The sequence below is a fragment of the Manis pentadactyla genome, chromosome 14 (assembly GCF_030020395.1).
Source record: "Manis pentadactyla isolate mManPen7 chromosome 14, mManPen7.hap1, whole genome shotgun sequence".
NCBI classification, from domain to species: Eukaryota; Metazoa; Chordata; class Mammalia; order Pholidota; family Manidae; genus Manis; species Manis pentadactyla.
In genome coordinates, this window is record NC_080032.1 from 5,293,545 (window position 1) to 5,315,589 (window position 22,045).

At 51.8% G+C, this 22,045-nt stretch overlaps 1 protein-coding gene across 6 annotated transcripts in view; it reads right to left on the bottom strand.

Annotated features, from left to right (window-relative positions):
• Positions 1 to 3,800: 3,800 nt before the first annotated feature.
• SPECC1L (sperm antigen with calponin homology and coiled-coil domains 1 like) overlaps positions 3,801 to 22,045 on the bottom strand; it is a 129,301-nt gene continuing 111,056 nt past the window's right edge. For all 6 annotated transcript variants that reach the window (XM_057492234.1, XM_057492233.1, XM_057492230.1 and 3 more), the window contains 3 exons: positions 8,881 to 8,997; positions 7,991 to 8,050; positions 3,801 to 6,272 (listed from right to left, as the gene is read on the bottom strand). In XM_057492234.1, coding sequence (XP_057348217.1) covers positions 6,183 to 6,272; positions 7,991 to 8,050; positions 8,881 to 8,997 — 267 coding nt within the window. In that variant the 3' untranslated portion in view covers positions 3,801 to 6,182. The remainder of the gene's footprint in view (positions 6,273 to 7,990; positions 8,051 to 8,880; positions 8,998 to 22,045) is intronic.

The window sequence follows — 22,045 nt, forward strand, 5'->3', positions numbered from 1 at the left end:
AGTCAAGGGGTACCTTCTGGCCAGGAAACACTTCTCCCAGGCCCTTGGCTCCCCACCCTTGCTTCTGGGCCACCACACTGGGCAAATGACAAGCGGGGACAAAACCCTCCTGCTCACACCTGTTCCACTCATATTCATCCAAGCTGTCATTCAACAAACATGCAAGGAAACAGCTTGAGTCACGTGGGGCCAGGAAGGGACTATGTATGAGGGTTCATAGGGCAGAGACAACACTCAGACAACCCCAGGGACCATTCTAGTCCCCCTAACCCCCAGCATGATGGTTCTCTCCCCTGCCATTTCCTTTCTTGGGGCCAGCACCCTTCCCACCAGAATCTCTCCACGTGTGAGCCAGCCATACACACATCTGGCCCACACCAGCTGTGCCCTGAGCCCAGGGACGGAAGGCCTCATTTCTGCAGCTAGAGCAGTCTCAGGGCCTGAGTGCTAGAGACCTCAGAGCTCACCCCTGGTACTCAGTGTGGGTGCCCCAGGCCCAGGGTAGCTGTGGCCTCAAGCCTGGGTGCCCAGGCAGCGCCTGGCTCAGCTCCGGCCCCACAGCAGCTCCCCAGGCCTCCCAACCACCAGCCCTGAAGGCAGCACTGGGCCCCCAGCCTTCCCCTACAGCAGCCCCTCCTGAGCCTGTTGGAGGAGCTGCTCCAGTAGTTCAGCATCCTCTCTCACATGCTTTCGTGTAAGTCGCCAGTGAAGCCACTGCCTGGAGACAGCACACATCTGGGACCCTCCAGTTCGGCAGGCTCGGGGAAGGTCCGTTCACACACACTGCCTCCCCCCAGGGAGTCGACTTGCTCAGGTTGACTCACATCTGCTCCCTAGGCCTTCCTGAGGGACCCTCTGCTGCCATGCCCTGACCCGAAGGGTCCACCCTCCGGGTACCACAGCTTAGGGCCACCTCCACAGATGTGGCCTTGCTGTGCTCACCAGCACTGTGCCCTCAGCCTTGAGAGTGCTTCTCAGGTGTCATGCTGGGGGAGGCCCCTGTGCAGTTGCCTGGGAGGCCCTCCAGGCTCAAGGGAGCTTTGAGGGTGGGGAGCCCAGGGATGGCCCTGGCAGCCTCTATCTTCTACCTCTGGGTCTTGGTTTCCCTGCCTGGCCCAAGGTCGGGCTTTGATGGCTGTGAGTGCCAGCCCTTCCTTCTGTCCAGGCCCAGGCTCCACAGGCCAGGTGACAGGGCCAGCTGGGCTCTCCCCTGCTCCAGAAGTCTGTTCCCAGACTACCCATGCCCCCCCCCCCCACCCCACCGGCTTTGTTACTGTGCAGGATGCACCTGGGTGGCCTCTGGCCTGATTGGTCTGGGGCCAGCTGGGCCACATCAGGGAGCAATGCCAGACCCAGGATGAAGCCCTGAGTGGGCACTGAGCCCACCAGGCTGTCCTGGGGTGCTCACCAACTTCTCCAGAGGGAAAGGGTACTGCGCACATCCTGGGGCTCGGGAATCGAGGCCCTGGGGCACCTCCCAGGGCTCCAGTTTATGCTGAGACCGAGGCAGGCTCCAAGAAAGCAGATTCCTAGGAGGAAGCTCCCCAAGCGGCGTGCAACCCTGGCGGCCACAGGAGCTCCAGCCCCCCAACCCTCCTGCCTAGGAGGATGTGTCAGTCTGGGTGGGCTTCTGGGTGTCAGACAGCATCCCTGCTAGGCACCGTATGCCTCTGAGCTGGTCTGGGTACACCCGTGTAGATGTGGAAACTGAGCCCAGATGGGAGTGGGGCCCTGTCCTGGCAGCCCTTTGAATGCCAGGGCCTTCCTAAGAATGGCCCTCAGTGGGGAGCTGCCAGAACATCAAACTGGCTGCCCCCCGGCCCCCATGCCCTGCCAGGCACCTCCCTACCCCACTTCAGAGAGTAACCTGCCTAGTAATAGGGTCCAGGAGGAGCCCCTTCTTGGGGTTACCATATTGCAGATGTGGGAAGGACCCCAGTCCATCACAAGTGTTGGTAGCAGACCTCAGTGAGGTGGGGGCCACAGGTGTTTCGCCTCCCACCGGGTGCACCCTGCTTCCTGCCCGAGGGGTGCTGTGACATGCCTGGCTATCATTCTTCCCTGGCCTTTCTTGTCCTGTCTCCTAGGACTGCAGGTTCCCTCCCACCCCAACACTCAGTGGAGACATTCACAGTGGCTCCTGGGGCCTTCCCCTGCTCTGAGCCTGTCGGTCAGCTGGGTGGCACAGAGGGCAGGCCCTGCTGGTCACACTCCACACCTCTGACCTGCCCTCGGCCCTGTCTCCTGGCCTGATTTGCTCCCTGTGTTCACAGCCCCAGGGGAAGGCAGGCCGGACCAGGAGGCACAGAGCCCTGTCCTGCCCAGCCCCCAGCCCGCCTCCTGCACAGGTGCACAGGCTGGGCCTGCTGACTTCCTGCCCTGGTAGGGTCACAGCTCCAGCCAGCATTTCTCCAGCAACGTGGGGCCCTGGGAAGGACCCCGCCCCTACCCACTGATGCAGAGCAAGTGCCAGAGGCACAGGAACCTGTATCTGTCACCGTCATCCACTTGAAGGACAACCTCAACAGAACTCAGGCCAAACCAAAGCCGCGAGAAACGTAGCACTTTGAGGATGGGGCCAGAGAGCTGGCCTCTGCACGCCACCATGCATGGTCCCCGGCCCTGTGAAGCTGTGGAGAGAAACCCTTTCTGGACCTCTACCCTCCCCGGGCACCCGTTTTCTTACTTCCACCCCTCAAAGCCACCCCCAAAGAGATTCTAGAACCTCCCCTAAGTCAGGGCAGCAATGACTCCCTTCCCAGAGGTGCTGCCCTGGCCAAGCCGGGGCAAGCAGGGCCCCGGGACTGGGTCTCCCTGGCCAGCTGCTGAGGTAGCTGGAACGAAAGGCAGGATGTTTTGGGGCAAGCAACCCCCATACCTGAAGAGCAGCATCTAAGCCCATGTTGCCCCCAATGCTCCCGCTGCTGAGGGTTCGGCAGGGGCTCTCCTGCACTGCACACGAGACCTGTCTGAACGTTAGCCCCGGGCTCTGCAGCTGGGGAGCGGTCCTCACTCAGTCCTTCCCAGCGCCCAGCTCTGTAACCCGAGGTCTCGGGCACTGAGCACTGACGCCAGGCCGTGATGGATGCCTGTGGCTGTCAGCTCCATTCAGGGGGCTCTCAAGCACTCACAGGATATACTTCAACTCAGGCTAGTCACCTCAACCCCAGGTCACCCAGTGCACAAGAGGTGGCCCCACCAGCCCCTCTGCATGTGACATTTGACAGGTGCAACATTATACGATGCAGTGTTGTTCTGGGCTGTGCTCTGTGAATTCATCATCACGCCACATGAGATGCACAGGAAAAAAAGGCTTGACTGGTTGGTTGTCTCTGAGTGGTATAATTATTTTTTTTTTGCTTCTCTGTAATTTTATATACTCTGAAAATTACCTCCAAGAAGATAAATTTCTATAAAAAAACCCAAGTCACCCCCTACCCACCAAAAGAGCCCGTGTCTGGGCTATGGCTGAGGAATGCCAGGGCTTCTGTCCTCGTACAGCAGCTGGGACGGTGCTCCCGGGGCCTTGGCACCTGCCCCAGCACCCCAGCCCTCACAGGCCTCACCAGGCCAGCCGCCTCCTCAGGTCCAGGCACTGGCCCAGGCTGTAGCTGTGTGCTGCAGCCCAGGGTTGGGGACTCTTGATCCCCCGCCAGGTCTCCAGGCCTGTCAACTACAGGGAGGGGCAGCCAGCAGGGATGGAGGCTGGGCTCAGGTGCCCTCCCCTTGCCAGTACTGGGGGTCAAGGGTCCTGGTCAAGTGATGTCAGCAGGGCAGCAGGGAATGGAGAGCTAGAAATGCCCAAGCCTGATGTGTTTCAGCAATTTTAATACATTCAAGAATATTTAATAGAACAAAATAAAAAAGTATCCTCAGTCAGCAGAAGCCCGTGGTTGAGAGAAACAGGAATTAACTGGCCCTTTTGCAGTAAAGCTTGTGCTTGAAGGGAGAAGAGGTGAAACGACTTCCTGGAGGCTTCATACCAAGTGCCACTGGACTAAAAGCACCTCAGTGTGTCACTTTTAGGTAATATGACCATCTAGAATCATCCCATAAAGGATCCTGTTAGAAAAAGCAAAAGCCATGCTTCTGGAATCTTCTCACTTGTTGGACCCAAGTACAAACGTGGGCAGCCCAGCCGGGCCCTCCCCACGGCCACCCTCTGCCCTGTCACCAACCCCAGGGCATGAATCAGGACAATGTTAGCAATCTGGTCATAGCCCAGCAGCTATGACCCCCCCAACAGCATGAGCAGCCAAGCTGGCCCACCCGGCTGGGAAGGGACACAGGCGAGAAATGCAGACCAGGAGAGGCTTCTCCTTCCTCAGACGAAACCGGCCCCAACATAATAAATAAACAAAAACATGGCTGCACAGCTGACATGGTCCAGATGGGCACAGGCCTCCATGAGGACAAACAACAAAAGTGGGACTCAGCTAAACCAGGTACATATATTTAAAAACATGAATCTCACCCTAACAGTCCTTCAGCTGATAGCACAGGGCCACTGCCAACACAATAGAAACCAGAACAGAACCCAGTCGGGAAGGATGGGACAGAGATCCGCTGGGGTTTTCCGGTGTGTGTGGGGCCTGGGCTCCACTCACTGGAACTCTCCTTATCAGCTGAAGTGGGCACTTCGCAAACAGCCTCCCATTAGGGTAGTAGCCAGAGCTGCTGGGTCAGGGCATCTGGGCATGCCTGCTGGCAATATGGCCCCACGCGTGTGCACAGCCTGTCTCATATGACCATTCTCTTCTAGGCTGCAGATATGTCAGACTCCTGGTCTGGAGCATCATGTGCACATACATAGCCCACAGCCCCCGCGTGGGCCAGAGGGCCTGTGTGAGCCCCACCCTGCGGCCTGCCTCACCGGGGGCAGCTCTTCCTCATGCTGCAGTGCAGGTGCCAGACGAGCTACATTCTGGAAGCAATGGGTCTTGACGCTGTTTGAGCCAACAGCTACTGTGTCAGGTGTACTGAGACATGGGCTCCCTGTTCCCCAGAAGGGCTGAGTCCCAGCCTGAGAGGCATCTCAACAGACAGCTGGTGATGAGGCTCTGGTTCACGCCCACTGGGCCTGGAGAGGGCGGCATGGCAGGGAACCAGCTCCTTCACTTGGCTGCGGCGCCAGGGGCCTCCAGGACCCTCTGTGCAGGGCACCCTCGTCAGGAGAGTTAAGGCACTTTCTTAGTCAGTCCTTGCCTAGGACTCACATCTCAGCGATGCAGTGACTTACATCGCACTGTCCGGCCTCCTTCCAGCTGCTCAGCTTCTCCTCCTGCTCCTTCTCACCTCACTCCTGACTTTCACCATGTCCACATTTCGGGTTTTATATCTATGCCTACAACAATTCAACTTTGGTACTATGACAAAAAGAGCTATTTCCCCCAATATTGCTCTTAAGAGAAAAACATTTTTTTAACTAGAAGAACTCCTTATGACCAATTCTTTTGACTAGAAACCTGAAGTCAGAGCTGGGTGTCCAAGCCCCATGAAGCTGGAGGTCAGGTCAGCAGAGAATCGGCGAAGGGGCCCTGGCCTGCGACTAGATGGAGGCCCAGCCCGTGAATCGTTCAACAGCAGCAGACCCTGAGAGCCGGGAACACGAGTCTTGGTCATCTGCACTGGCTAGGACAGCCCTGTCACAGAGAAGGGGGCTGTCCCACTGCTCTGGACCCACTCCTTGAATCCGAGCCCCTGTGAAGGGCTGAGGCCTACACACCCAACACTGGGAAGCAGGAGCCTGTCAGACACTGCCACCCCTGCGTGGTTTCCATGGGTGACAGGACCTGCTCGACGAGCACTGCAGATAGGCTGTGGCTGAAGCTTTCACTGACCCCATGAGCTGCCCGCATAATTTAATCCCCTTCCAAGTTGAGCTGTTCATGGGCCTCTGGCACCCCGCAACACTAACGAAATTCAGACATATCTTCAGAAGGAGAATTCTGGAGGCACACAGTGCGCGGTACGGAGTACACGCCAACCTCTGGCTGATGGGTCACGTGGAAGGAGCCTGGGCTGAGTTGCAGGCCACATGGGCCCAAGTTCTCCCAACCCAGAGGCGCCAGGCTGAAGGCTCACGCACTGTGGGGCAGCCCAGAGAGTCGCTGAAAGCTTTACAGGGTGCGTAGCTAATGGTGCTGGCGTTGCCTGGTAACTGGGAGGTCCTCCTGGTGTGCTCAGGTTTCGAAGTACTTGTAGATAGCTGTCACGTACAGCATCACGTTTTGCCAGTCGGGCCGTTCAGTCCGCACCATTTCATTAATGTCCTGAGAGAAGGAAGAGGACTGGTTGGCATTCCAGGTCACCTCATGGCCACTGCAATACGGGCTCCTGGGACTGGGTGGGGCCTTGAAGGGCTCTTGGTCTAGGCTGGATACACACCTTTGAGGCCTGGCAAGGATGCCTGCTCCTACACTTGGGGACCCCCTCCTCCCTGGGCATCAGCATGGTCCCCCGGCTCCCCACTCCTGCCCGAGCCCAGCCTCAGAGCCCATACGAGGGTCATCCCTGCTCCCACCACGGCCCCCCAGGGCTGGAGGGGTTCCATCTTCTCTGCTCCACGCCTGCCTCTCATCCTAAGCCTTTCCCTGCAGTTACTTCTGAAAGCCCTTTTTGCCCAGTCACCACCCTGGGAGAACCTGTGTGCCGGGCAAACCTCACTATTCGAATGCCCTTAGCCATGTCAGCCACCTGTAATCACCAAGACCTGTGAAATGTTAACTGATGCTGTAGGGAAACAAACACGGGAAAATCTGGTTTTTGATATGTGACCTGGAGGCCCTGGATCATGGTTGCTGAGAACTGCTGCGACTTTCTGAGGGAGCCACTCCATGGTGAGGGACATGGAACAGGCCACCAGAGCCTGCAGGATGGAAAGGCCACCCTACTAGTGACTTGGTATTGAAAAATGAAAATGTTGTGCAATGTAAGAATCCTGACTAACAGTTCCTTAGGGTGGGGAAGCAGCCCACTTTTTGCATATTAGAACTTTACATGTGATGTGAACTATCCAGATAATGGAAGATGTTTCAACAACTATCTCTTTCTAGCTATACAATTGAATAGAAGCCACCCCCAAAAAGCGTATTTCTATGAATTGAAAGGGTATATTCATGAAACTCCGTACGTGAACACCTTGAAATGTAAATAGGAGTGTGAATATGTCTTCAAAGCTACCCAGCTGTAACAAGAGGTCACGTTGACAGGTACTCCTGGGTGGGGAGGTGGCCCAGGGAGGCCCCAAGGGGGATCCTGGGCTCCCGGACTTGGCCCCGTGAGGTTCTTTACTGGGAGGAAACACCCAGCTGCGCAGTGATGATGCGTGTGCATTCCTGTAATCCCTAAGTATAAGGTTCATTTCATCAAAACGTCTCTAGGTGTGGAACAACTGGCTTTGCATTTGGACACAGTATTTCCAAGAAGTCAGATAGTGGATGAGGCAAGAGACCAGCAGAAGCCCATCTGTTGGGGCCACTGCAGGCCCCGAGCAGAGACCTAAGGGAGACCCTGAAATGCAGATTTTCTGGGACTCACTTCTTGCGCTGTGAGCAGCGGTTCACTGTGGCCTTCAGAAAAGGGAGACCCACTTGTACCTCTATAGCCAGCTTCCTGGGACTCAGCATCCCCCCACCCTCCCCCTCCAGTTTGACAAAAGGCAGACAGACCTGCTGGAACATGCCTTTGACAGTGACACTTATAAACTTGTTTTTCTTCTGAACCTAAGGCTTCAGTTAAAGAAGAAGGTAACTAAGGAAGTCAAGGTCGCTGCTGCGGCCACCATAACCATCCCAGCCAGGCTGCTTCCCCACTTGTTTCCTGGGAGGCGCACGATGCTCCTGGGACAGGGGACTCCCTGCCTGTCTGCACACCATCCATGGGTCACTGGCTCAGCAGCCACCTCAGATGCCGCCCCACCACCCAGGGCCTCCACTAGGAAGAAGTAAGCCCTTCCTAACTGAAGTAGTCCTCGGGGAAGGGGGCTCACCAGTGTGGATTTGATTCCAACGCTCTCAGCTGCCTGGAAGGCCAGGGTGAAGTTCCTTCGCTGTAAAAGAAACGGTGTGACTGGGGTGGACAGCAAGGCCAGGAGAAAGGTGACTTGTACCACCCTGAGTCTGGGAGACGGACACCCACCCTCAATGGTACTGAACAAACCCACCCTGCGGCCCTCACCTAGTGCCTGGGTCACAGGCTCGCCCCCCCTCATAGGGCCCTTCCATCCTGGTGACTCCCAGACATCTTCTCTTTCCTTACTACTGAAAAGGGTCACTTCTGACACATCTGCCCCGAGCTACCCTGACACAGACCCCACAGGCTAATAGGAAACACCTGTCAAATGAGTTTCCTCCCCTTTGGCTGAATGGTGGGAGGGGCTGATGGGGTTGGGTGGCTAGGAGACCAGAAGGTCTGGGTCCTCTCCCAGTGCCCATCTCAGCAGGAGCTGTCCCTTGACCCTGTCCCCAAGCAGCTTCCTGAAAGGGATGACTGAGCTGCATGGAGCTGGTGCTATCAGCTTAGTCCTGTGCCTGGAGGTGGCAGGAGGTGGCCTGGGGGCTGGTGCGGCCCAGGATTTCATGCCTTCAGCAGCTCTCCTTGGTCACTTCTGCATGGAGCCCTTGACCCTAAACTAAAGGTCATTACCCAAGAAGTCTGATGGCTCCCACTGGGAATGTCATCTCTTGGGCAATTCAAAACCAGCCAAACATTCCATATACACAAAGTGCGTCAGGGCAGATAACCACCACCCAGAAGGAGAGCAAGCTGGGACAAGGCCATCGCAGAGCCAGCACTGTGGTGCATGGCCCCACCAACAGAGGCTCTGCTGTCCCGTGTGAGGAGGATGCCAGGAGCCAGGCCATTTTGTGGGCTGCCTACCTTATCTTGGCTATTCAGCTCTTGATATGGGATGTGGGCTGGAAGGTATGTATGCAGGAGAGCACAAAAGGCCAGCCCATCATTCCAACTGCTGCTGAAGTTTGTGATGTCGATATTCTGAAGGAAAGCAGAAAACACGTAAGCAACACACACTGATCTTCTCAGGAGGAAAATCTCTGTGCTGAAGACATCAACAGCTGCCACCTCACATAAGAGACAGATGCCAACCAATGCAGGGGCTGCGCTTCCCAGGCCGCTTCTCCAAGAACAACGGGGATTTCCTTTGAGAGGTACCTTATCCACGTGCAAACGAAATTATTTGTAACTACGAAAGTAACATGTCATTCAGAATGTTTTATTATATGATGCAATTCAGCTAGTACGTAGCCTTTACCCATATTTGCAAGAATCCTTTTGAAGATGAAAGTCCACAATTAAATTTCGGAAATTTATGCACTTTAGTAAATGCTACAAACTGAAAAAGAAAGCACTTCCCAAACACTTATTTTATGTCTCACTGTGTATTTCATGCAGCCTTCACTGTATCAAAAGTTAGCTTCATAGGTGACTGAGTAAGCCCAAATTTTACTACTGAAGGTACACCACCAGCTCTGGATGACAAGCTCTCATTTCTCCCAGCAGCAAATGGCCACAGAACACTGTGCTCACAATTACTACGCTTATTACTACTGCTCACAAGCGCACAGAGCTGTAAGGAGTTGGCTGTCCCTGACATCCCTTTACAAACTGTTAAGTCCTGAACCAAGTGGGGGACGTGAGCATCATGGGCAATGGACAGGTGGGAGGTGGGACCCTTTGGGGAGACTGTCTAGCCTCATGGGTCTTGGCCAGTCTCCTCACAAAAGCATCAGGAATGTGAGGGGCACAAGGCCCAGCTCTTCGTAAGTTTTGTCATCAAAACCAATGGTCTAGCCCTGACTGCAAACGCCCATAGTGCCGCCCCCTGGGAGCTCTGCTCAAACACAAGCCTCCCGAGGGCAGCTGTCCCAGAGGCCACTTCCTTCAATGACCAGACCGCTGGCTGTGCCAGTCTCACGCTCTGGCCTAGAGGCATGCTCATGCTCTGTAGTGAGGGAAGTTACCAGATTAAGGTGCAGAGGGATGCAGACCTGCCCAGAGTCACAGGTAAAGGTTGAGGGAAGCTTGTCATGCCATCACCTGACTCAGCCATGTATGAGTACCCCTGCCAGCCATGCAGTGACATCAGCCCTCCCCAAAAGCCTAGAGCAGGCAGACATGCCCTGCGTCACACTCCTGGGCCATGAAGACAGTGGAGATACACACCCTGCTTCATCCCCGCGGGGCCGGGGCTGCCTTTGTGGGGCCTCTGCTCTGGTAACATGAAGAGTCACCACCTCTTCAGGCCCCTGCGGCAGGTGCCTGACAGCTGCAGCTGAGCACTGCCTCTTATCTGAGCTCTGGAAGTGGAAGCTCCATCTGGGAGGAGTGGAGGTCCAGGGAAGGGAGTGACCTGTCCAAGGTGCTGGGCTGGCAGCAGGGAACAGGGACTGCTACCCTTGTCCCAAACATCCTTAAGCGGTACATCATTTAAATTCTCTATCACCAGGTGCATTTTTAAACAAGGGAGCGGGGCTTGAGAGGCCCAGGTCACAGGGGCAGTCTGTGCAATTACTCACACTCGGGTCTAAGCCCCAAGCCCGTCCACCCGCCTAGGGACCCGACCGGGCCTGTGACTGAGGGCCCTCACAGAAGAGCCACAGGCACTGGGCATCATCACAGAGACACAGGCCAGGAAGCTCTCAGTGACATGCCCAAGCTCTGTGCAAGGCCAATGGAAGCATATGCTGCCGAGGACTCTGACCCTGGCCCCCAGAGGTCACATTCATGTCTCAAGGAAAACAAATCTCCACTTCCTGCCGCTGCGGCCCCCCCTCCAGCTCCCTGAAAGGCGGGCGTCTGGCAGAAGCGCCTACGTGCTTGGCCTCACTGCACCTCGAAGCAGAGGCTCCTGCACCAGAGGAAATGCTGCGCCCCGGCTCCCAGCTGTGGGTCCCCAGCCTTCCCCGAGCTTCCTCAGGACAAACCCAACCACAAACCTGGAAGCTCCACCCAGAGCAGTGACTTCAATTACAAACATGCCAAAGTGCTGTAAGCAAGAACAACAACTCCTCAAGATCCAGGTTAGAGCGAGTTAACTTCTAAGTACCTGACAACCAACTTCCAAATCCCAAAAACTGAAGCCCAAACAGAGGCAGGTGGCAGGCATCATCACCTCCCTCCCTCCCTCCCAGCCAAGGGGAGCAGGCCAGGGGCGGACATGAGGCCAGTAAGCCCCAAACACAAGTGAGACCCGAGTGTCCCCCTCACCCCATCCCCCGCATCCGGAGGCCCTAGGGGAACAAGAGCTTGGCCTTGAAATAGGGGTGCTTCAAAACCCTTATGGTGGGGAAAAGCCTGTGGTCTGAGAGCAGGCCCCAGAAGAGACTGCCACCACGCTGGCACTCAGCCTGCACCCCCTGCTCTCCATACCACCATCAAATTGTTTCTAATGATCAGGCCTAAAAAAATCAAACTACTATAAAATAACACAGAATATAGAAAAGTATATATACAGTGAAGCTGGTTCTCTTGAGGCTGAAAGCACAGTACTAGAAAATCCAGATGGGAAAGTTCCCCTGGCTTCTCTTTCTGGAGCTCTTAATTTCACAGCTGTCACAGCCATGATACAATGACAGGATCAACAGAATTAATTGCACAGAAAGGTACAAAACTACCAAATCCCCAGAGAAGTGGCTGTTCCTGCAGGAGCCAGCTCCCTCTGCAATCAGTGTCCCAAAGCCAGGCCCAGGGCCCAGTGAGGCCCCGGCTGGCACCCCCACCGCCAGGCACTCCAGACACATGTAGAGCCACAGCCCGGCAGCTGTGCAGAACCAGGACCACAGTGGGCTACTGGCTTCTGGGGAAGAGCGGCAATGGGTGGAAGACCCAAGGGCCCTGACCAGGTTTCCCTGGTGACAGAAACAGGCAGATGCATTCACAGGCAGCAGCTAGACTCCATCTTGCCATCTCCTGCCTCCCTCTGCTCCCTGCTTGGAGCCCACAGAAGGGCCTGGATGAGGTCTGGGGCTAAACTTCCCCTTGCTGCTTTCTGCGGAAGTGGCAACAGGCTCAGGGAGGTGATTCTGCATGTCAGTTCCTAGTCCCTGTAACGCGTGATCACTTTACCTGCCCGCGAAGCCCAGGTAAGCAGTGCTGATCATGGATTTTCTTGCCAATTGAGGAAAAAGGCTGAAGTTTTTGTGCCCTGGATAAAAACAATGAAATCCCACCAACATAAAGCTTTTGGGTGGGGGTCTGAGCCAGGCTTGACAACGGGCACTGGCCCCTTGCCAGCAGCTTCTCTCCTGTAAAGTGGACATACAAACCCCAGCCCACAGATGATGATGAGTTAACAACACACTTGAAAACCATGAGGTGTTCTGCATACATAAGGGATTTTTATGGTCCTGTTTACTTAGTACTTATTGTAGAGGAGATAGAAAAACCCTTTGTAGTAGATGGCACCAATCCCACCCAACACCAACAGGCCAGAAAATTACCGAGAACGTCCCCGGCTGCTCTACACTCACCAAAGTCCCTGCTCCTGGCCACAATTCACTGACCCTCAACATACTTACGTAACTTGGAAACCACCTGATGGGCCTTTTGTGTTAAACATGGAGCAACCCCATGTGGTGTGGCACACAGTCTCTTTCCTTCACTCTCTACGTTTGGATAAGGGACTCAGATAACAAGCTACCTCAGAATCCAACTGCTAAGCATTCATTCAAAAACACGCTGGTCGGAAACCAAGTGTGACGAGGCACAGTGTGCCTTTCAGGTGGGAGTGCAGGGCCGCCCCATGTGATCTCTCTTCTGCAGGCCTGCAGAGAACAGTGCATACAGCCGTGTTCTTCCAATGCTGGGAAAGGAGACCTTCACCTGGGAGAGAAGGAGCCTCGCTGCTAAAGCCCCAGGGTGACTCCCTGGGTCTGCAGCCGAGCCCACAGGGCAGAGGGCCTGGGGATGGGCTGTTCACTTGAGGGTTCATTCCCCCATCAGCGAGTCCTCAAGCTGGGCCAACCTGTGTTGGACCTTGGCTCTCCTGGAGGGAGCTGTCTTGTAGGACAGAGCCTGATAGGCAGACCGGACATGCACCAGGGCTCAGGGCAGGCTGTGGGAAGCGTGGCTGACTAGGAGCAGGGGATGTTCAGGGCCGCGAGGCGGCAACCACAGAGGCCCCTGTGAGAAGTGGCAGGCAGTAGGCGGACAGAGAGACACTTTAGAGAGAAAGTGACTGGCCAGTGACAGACTGATGTGAGGTGGCAGAGAGCAGACAGCGCCAAGGATGACGTGGTTTCTGCTGGGACCCTGGCGGCCACAGAGCTCTGTGGGGGTGGAGCCACACTCTCTGGGGTCATGCTGCAGCACTTCTGAGATGCCCATGGGAAGCACCTAGGACGCTGACCTGAGGAGCTCGGGAGGGGCAGTGCGGAGGGGTATGAATGTGCAAGGACGATGACTGATGACCACCCCGCAGCCGGCATGGGCAACAGGAAGGCGGGAGGCCATGGCCCCAGCCCTTTGGAGGCACCCTGTGTACGGGCCAGGCCAAGGCGAACAGCCTTCCACTGGACCCCAGGGAGGGCCGGACAGGTGGGAAAAAAGTAGAAGCCAAAGGAAGAACATGTTAAAACGAGAGCATAGTCAATAGCTGCACAGAGGACAAGATGGCTTGAAAAATCTCCTAAATTTAGTAAAAGTTGAGAGAGCAATGGCAAATCATTAAGTGAAGCATGCTTACAAATTCGATTTTAGGAGGACGCACAGCAAAGTTAAATGATTTGTAACCATCTTGTGACTTTCAGTTAGTTATACATGTTTATTTCATGAAGGTTGTCTAGAAATGGGATTTCTGTTTTTTAAAAAGTGGCATTTTCAGTGTATGAGAAAAGTCCTTGACTGTAAAACATATCTTCTAGGGCATTTCCCTTCAGGCAGAAGGGCTCGTTTATGCTTTGCAGATTCACGAAGCGGCTGCAGGGTCAAAGCCTTCCGCCTGCAAGTGTCCTGACCCCTACACTGCCAGCATTTGCAGCAAGCCAGCCAATTCCTTCAAAATAAACTGAAAACACAATGTTTTGAGAAGAGCAAGCACAGTAATGGAAGGATATTCTGCCGCTCACTATTCACAGGCAACAGTGCCAAGCTCTCTAAGAAGGTAACGCTTTTCTTTTTAAAATAAAGACACAGGAAACCTACTAGTAATTATAATGCAAGTTCCTAAACTAACTAATGAACTAGAGATTTTGCATTAGTTTCAGGTCACTGCAAGGCTTTTCTACCCTATAAGCCTGTTTGGATTAGGGGTAGACAAAAGGGTTAAGATACGTGCCAGAACAAAAGTTCACAAAAGCTTTGTACACAGACTCAAACAAGGCACTCTGCCCCATTTTCTCCTAAAGGCACATGTCCTGCAGCCCAGGAAATGTCCACTAAATGATGTGATGGGCCAACAGACGTGGCCTGTTTCACAGCCATTGCTGTCCTCCCCACTCTCATGAAAACAGACTTGTACAGCCGCAGGAACAACTCCCCGCCTCCAAGGGACAGGCTGGGTGTTCCCACCCACTGCTTCTGGACCTGGGGTAGAAGCCCTCTCCTGTTCCTGGGACCTCAGATATGACTCTCTCCTCTGCCTGTGCCCTTCAGTTCCAGTGTGCCTATGTACCCACTGAGTTGAGGGGTGTAGTATGAGAGTTAAGAAATCACACAAATCCCCACAAGAAAAGGTTAAAAATGTCAAAAAACATGTTAAAATGTTTTAATTTTCTGAAGTTTAATTAAGAGCCATAAAATACAGCCCCAAATACATGATCTTTAAATAGTTATTAAGGGTCTGAACTATGTAAGGAAATGACACTTGTATGGGCCTACGGCAAGAAGCCAAAGCCCATGATTCATCTCTGCTAACACATTCCAGCACCAATTTCCTTACGCCTGTCCCAACTGTTGAGAGCGGTGCCCAGAGGTCCACACACAGGCAGAGGCAGGGTCCTTCCCAAGACTGAACAGACTGGGAGACACATGCTAGGGCCTTTAGGAGGCAGGAGGGAATTACAAACAAAACCCCTGCCATGTGCTTCAGCTGCCTTAGCCCTGGGCGTGGGCACTGTCTGGAGGGTGTTCAGGAATCTGAGCGCCTTTTTCTGTGTGATATGGTTGGTGGCAGCAGGGAGTTGGGGGATATAATGTCTGAAAGAGAGGAAAAGGCCATTAAGAGACTGTTTACCACTCCTGGTAAACAGAGAAGGCGGCAGAAGACCCTGGTAGTGACAAGCAGAAAACGCTTAGTGCCTGGCTGCCACGGTGGAAACGAGTGAGCCTGCTCCAGCCGCAGACCCAAGGGTGCTGCCCCAGGGACTTCAGTGTTGTCTCCTTTTTGAAGCCGAGCCAACGTCGGCTCCAGGTCATGGGAAGGTAAGACAGGGGAGGTGGTAAGTGTTCAGGGAGAGTCTGAGGCTCACTTCTCACCAAATCCAGGTGTTAGGATTTATGTAGTAAAGAGGGAGAAAGGAAGCCAGGGCAGGCAGCCCAGGGTGAGCCAGCGACCCTGAAGACAGGGGCTGCATTTTGTGCCCAGTACTTGGGGGAGGGGTTCCAGTAAGAACCCTCCATCCTCACTGTGCATCAGAATCACCTGCAGAGCCTTTTAAGGTGACTCATCATGCTTGGCTCTACCCCCAAGAAGCTATTCCAAGCTGCCTAGGCATCATTTTCTTTAATGTTACCCCGATGACCTGCACATGCAGCCAAGAGGCAGGACCACCCATCTAAAAACTGAACGTGGGTGGCAGTGAGTGGACACGAACATGTAAAAGGTTAAGCCTGTGAGTTCATGATGTTGCTCACACAAGCACACCGGGAAGCCTGGCTGGGAAGCCACTCATGACCCTGGGTGCTGGGAAATCAAGCAAGAGGATCAAGCATCAGATAGAACTTTCCAAACCAAACTGGAATCAAGGCAATCACAGTGCTGATGAAAGAGTTTGTCTGTAAAGAGGAATTCTAATGACTTAAGGAGTGACTGACAGAATCAGAATGGCACCACTTGGCAACGAAGATTACCTGTGGCTAGTGACATCACAGAAAGACTTGGATAGATGGACACAACCACAGCTGAGGTATTTCTGCCAAAAATATGAACTGGAATCTGACCAACCTCTAGCTATATCTTCCAGTTTACACGAGGGAAGACACCACAGGGATGTAGTCAGCAAAATCTAAAATGTACATGGCTAGTAGGACACAAGATCCAGTTCCTTTAAAAAGACAAACTGAAAGAAAAAAAAAAAGGAAGGGCAATTTTAAGATTAAATAGACTTAAAAGAGGCATGTTACCCAAATGCAATTTGTGAACCTTATCTGGGTCTTAATTTAAACAAATCACCTGTAAAACTGCGATTCAATCAAGAAATTTGAATTGTTTAAATATGTGATGACATTAAAGGCTGGGATTTGCTTCAGAATCGTGGTGGGGTGGGTGAACGGGGGTGGGGGTGGGGGGACAACAACACTGAGGACCCTGTGGATGACCTGGGGCTGGGGGATGTGTACATGAGGACTGTTTCACTGTTCTCATTACCTCAGTATTTATTTGAAAATTTCCATGAAAAACAAACCAACCTACAACTCAACAGCAAAACAAACAACCCAACTGCCCAAATGCAAAAATGGACAAAGGACAGACATTGCTCCAGAGAACAGCTACAGCTCCATTTAGTTGGGGAGGAAATGCAAATCAAAACGATCGCAAGTTACCACTTCACACCCACTGGAATGCAGACCATTTAAAAAAATGTAAGTAACAAGTGCTGGTGAGGATGTGGAGAAATGAGAACCCTTGCTCATTGCTGGTGGGGCTGTAAAATGGTGCAGCTGCTGTGAGACAGATCAATGGTTCTTCATTAATTAAATATAGAATGCCACAGGACCTGGCCATTCCATGCCCAGGTACACAGTGACGGGCTGAAAATGGGTGTTGAAAGAAACACCTGCACTGCAGTGTCCAGAGCAGCACTTTCACAACAGCCAAAACACAACAATGGGTGACCCAAATGTCCCCCAACAGGAAGTGGATATACAATATGTGATCTGTCCAAACAATGGCCTAATTCTGAGTCATAAAAGGATGAAGTACTGACACATTCTGGGCAACATGGGTAAATCTTGAAACATCATGTGAGGTGAAAAGTAGACACGAACGTCACATATTATACGATTCCATTTATATGAAATATCCAAAATAGTGAAATCCCGACACAGAGAGCAGATTAGCAGTCATCTGTGGCTGAAGAGAGGGAGTAACGGCTAATGCACATGGGGTTTCTGTCGGGCGTGATGAGAAGTTCTGGAACTAGATCGCAGTGATGGAGGTACAACACTGGGAACACACTTAATGCCACCTGACTGTAGGCTTACACATGGCTAAAATGTACATTTTACATTATGTATATCTTACCACAATAAAACAATCTGTGGATGCTTTGAATTACTTAAGGTCTTACAAATCTGTAACGCAAGGTAGATCTCATAAGCAACTAAGTAGAGTGTTTACTGAAAAGTGACGTTTAAATTCAATGATTCATAAATGGGTTTTATGGGAATGTATTATGACCCTGCTTTAAAATATATATATTTTTTAATTTCTTAAAAACAAATACACAAGCAGCTGAAGGTACGAGGCAGGGTATCAATCTGCTTCCTTCACCACTAGGATGAACTAAGGAAGTCTGGCAACTCGGAAGGATCCTGACAGCTCATCCCTGTAATGGCTGTTCCAAAGTCGGGACAGGGCAGCTGCCCGGGACTCTACGGGAGAAGTGGCCACATGAAACTGCCACAATGCTGGCAGTATGCTAGAAGCACTGGGCTCCCCTCCAGGATATGGCCCAGCTACACTGAAGCTTCATAAAAACAAAATCTAAGGTATAATAATCCACTTTTGGTTTAATGTGCTAACTTTTTTTAGTCAAATGAACATATTTTGTGGACAGCTCAGGATAAGTCAGCAAACGTCACCCTAAGAGAGGATTAATGTCCCCACACTGTCCCCACAAACCCCTCTGAAAGGAGGCTCTCCACGGAGGAGCATGCACGAGTGATGATGTCCGCCACCAGGAAGAGATGCGAGGTGGGAGCTGCTGGCCCGGCCGGTCACAGCTGACTCAGGCACCCTGGGCATGTTACAAGTTCTATTAGCAGCTTAGAAATTGGTTCTGCCTTTTCGAGATTTAGCCTTGGCAGGGGGTATCACTCCCTAAAATGCAATTCAACTGAAGGAGACACAGCAGTCCTCAAGAACCACTTATCCCGGTGTGTGCTGTACTCGGGGAGAGGGCCTGGGCCAAGGAAGAGGAGAGCCATGTCTCCTCATCCTAACCCCCAACGGTTTCCCCGAAAATGGGTGTGTACGAGGGGAAGAAAATCAGGCATTCCAAAACATCCTTGGGATGGTGGCCTCCTTTAGTTTCTCCTCAGGACACAGGTCGCCAATTTTGTCCTCAGGCTCTAAACCAGATGGATGTAGCGCTATCTGAATGGTGTGGCCCGAGAGGCTGCCCGAAGAAAGCAGTCCTGACTCACACAGGAACCCTGCTCACACGTCTTCTCTGAGAAAAGCTCCCCGTCTATGCTAGAAGCTCTGGTGACAAGAAGGAAACCGTTTCTCACAAAGCTGACTGCTCCTCCAATTTAAGTCTTGAGAAATTCTCTATAATGACTTGAAAGCCACCTCTCTTAGATCATTAAGTTGGGTGACAGGTATTGTCAGTTTTAGTCCCAAAGCCTGGGCTCTGAATGTTGGGGCCACCCCGTACTAGCTACAGGACTGTGGGCACACAGTTCAACTTGGAGGAGCTGCAATTTTCTCATAAGCAAAATGAGAAAATACCCAACTAAGAATTTAATGAGAGCATCTGTACAGTATATAGAACAGCTCCTCCGGCTTGAGTTCAGCAGATCCTGTCCTCCCACCTCCCCAGAGATAGGGCAGATCCCACCTTCTGAAGCATGATATGAAACAGGACCCTGCTCTCCCGGGCCCAGGACAGGCCTCCGAGCACCAGGAGACAGCCGGCTACTTCTGAGTCCCCTAGTCAGTGCCCCAGAGCTTCAGGAAAACTGCTGTCTGGGCCAGAGGTGATGGTCTGTGGGCCCGGGAGCTGTCAGTGTGACTTGTCACAGGTCTCTGCTGTGCTCAGTACAATGAACAGCACTCAGGACTTTGTTTCTCTCTCTCTCCAGGCTTTTTCTTCTCCAAGAGCTGAACAGAAACCCTGGCGCACTCTTCAGGCATTCAGCAAAGTTCTGCTGAGTAACATGCTTTTAAGAAAACTCTGAGGGAAAAATAGAGAAATCCAAAAAAAGAGAGTCTAGGAGACCTGAAAGCCTCAGTACAGAGAGAGGATTAAAAAAAGGCTTATAAAAAATAGGCTTGATAAAAAGAAAGAATCCTTTAGCTTCTAAAACAGAGGGCTGCTAGAAGCTAAGACACGCTTTATAAAGCTATGTTGGGCAGATGCAGGGTTTATCCAGACTTGCACCAACATCTTACACTTGAAAAAGGCAATGCATGCAAAAAAGAGTAGACACACAGACACTACTGTGCACTATTAATTCAGCACAGAGCAAAGATTTTGACCACTGCACTGGAGGTGAGCCCTGACAGGGAAGACGCCCATTGGGAAGCATCATTCTTCTCTCAGTACTCACATTTCAGAAGAAAATTGCCCACCCACCCTTCAGAACTCCTTCTGACATGAGCCAGGACAGACTGTGAGCCTGCTGCTCTCCGCGGCACCGCACTTCCCACTTCAGGAATTGAAGGTTACGCATCTGGTCTGATCCAGGACGCCAAAGCACAAGGCGCCCTGGATGTGATGTGGCCATGGTACTGCAGCAGCTGCGGAAGGAAATGATCTCAGGGAAGAGATGCTCAATATAGTGTGCTCCTCTTAGGATGAACTTTCATTGCACACAGCAGGAACTAAGTGCTTTTCTAAATCGGTCAGTGTGTTAGTTTTTACACCTATAGGGTACTGTTTTGGCAGGACAATGGCAAAACATCTAAGAAAAGGTCCCACACCTATATTTGTACTTCTCTCCAAAGCCCCAAACTCAATGGTTTATTTACCTTTAGTGAGATAAATGATAAAGGGAAATGGTAGAATTCTACTTGGACCTAATATAACCAGATACCCCCAGTGGAAAAATGGTGCTGTCACAGGGTCCCAGAGGGGAGACTGAGTTCCACTGTGTGGCACTTCATGCCCGACCCCATACCTACTATTCTGGATTTATTTCACATACATGCTTGTTACCGTGCTTTTTGTTGGTTTCTTGATATAAAACACATTAGGATGCAGCCAGATAGAGAGGGTGGCGGCCATTAAAGAGGAACACAATGGCAGTAACATATAAAGGCCATTCAAAATTGGATTCTACATAGCACAGTAATGGGTTCCTATGATTGCAAATCTGAGCCATAAGAAAGGCCCAGAAAAAGGCATCATTTAAAAAGGCCTGGAAATAGTATGTTTCAGAAAATATTTTTCAAAGTTCCTTGAGAGCAAAGGTCATGCTCTAGACCGCATTATATCCCTTCTGGCATTTAATGACCTCTCTGGTTGTGCACAGACACTCCACCAAAGGTGATCCACAGATGGCAAATAAGCACATGGAACGATGCTCAAAACCAGCAGTTGAGAGGCAACTCCAAGATTAAAACCACAGTGAGCTACGACTACACCCCTAGAGAATGGCTAGAGGCTGACCACACAGTCTTGGTGCAGATGTAAAGGAGCTAGAGCGCTTGCACACTGCCGGTGGGAATGTAAATGGTGCACGACTTTGGAAGACAGTCTGGCAGCTTCTTACACAGTTACACTAATACTCACCACGTGATCCAGCCAATCCATTTTTCACGTGTCTATACAAATGCCTGCACGTGAATGGCCAGAGGAGCTTTACCTACAATAAGGAGTAGCCGGAACAACCCAAATGGCCACCAACAGCTCAATGAATAAACAAATTGTGATGGTCCATAAAATGGAACACTCCTCAAGAACAACAGAGATGAATTATTGATATACACAATATGAACACATCTCAAAAAAAATTATGCTAAGTAAAAGAAGCTGGAACACGCAACAAATTATATATGCCATGATTCCATTTACACAAAATTATAAAACTGCACACATTACACAGTGGCTGCCTGGGGCTGGCAGCAGTGCTGGGAAAGGTGGACAAAGGGAGTACAAAGAGACGGGAGGAAACTTTGATGGAGATCGACCAGTTCATTTATCACATGTGGGGACAGTCTCTCGGACATACATAGGTCAAAAGCCACCAAACTATAAACTTTAAATATGTGCTGCTTCTATGTCAATTCTTCCTCAATACATGTTTGTGTTTTGTTTTATTTTTTAAAAAGGAATCCCAGGGCTACAAACACATATAAGTACCACAGAGGCGCTCTCAGTTTTTAACCTCTCTACTTATTCCCTGTGTTGCAGAGTTTATGACTGGATGTCATACAGGGTTAAACCATGGCAGAACCAGATACAGTCCAAATAAACTGATGAACGGTGCTGTCTAATGGAAAGCACTCTGGCGTGAGCTCTAAAAGGGAGAGGCCCATGTCTTTGAATATTCCAGGACACTAGGGGATGTGCTAAACAGACCTGGAGAGAAAAGTGCACCTGGCTTACCTAAGGGATAATTCTTCATCAGATTGTCACTACTCTACCCAGGTTCCCTCTCATTTGTGAAGCTATGTTTTTTCTAAAAATCATTATAATGTTCTATGAGGTTAGTGTCACATTATTAGCTTCTCTACTCACTTAAATAAGAGATAACATTCTTTGTGGTAGACTGGATTTTTCAAAGCTGGCTACAGCAATATTTCTGGCGCTCTACCCTCTTCAGAACCTTGCGGTGTCCAGCAAGAGATGGTGTCTATCTCCCTTCTCCTTGTAACTGGGCTGGCTGTTGTGACCCCTCGACAAACAGAACGTGGCAGAAGAGAGGCTGCATGATTTCCAAGACCAGATCATAATAGGCAAGGGGGCTTTTGGTGGTC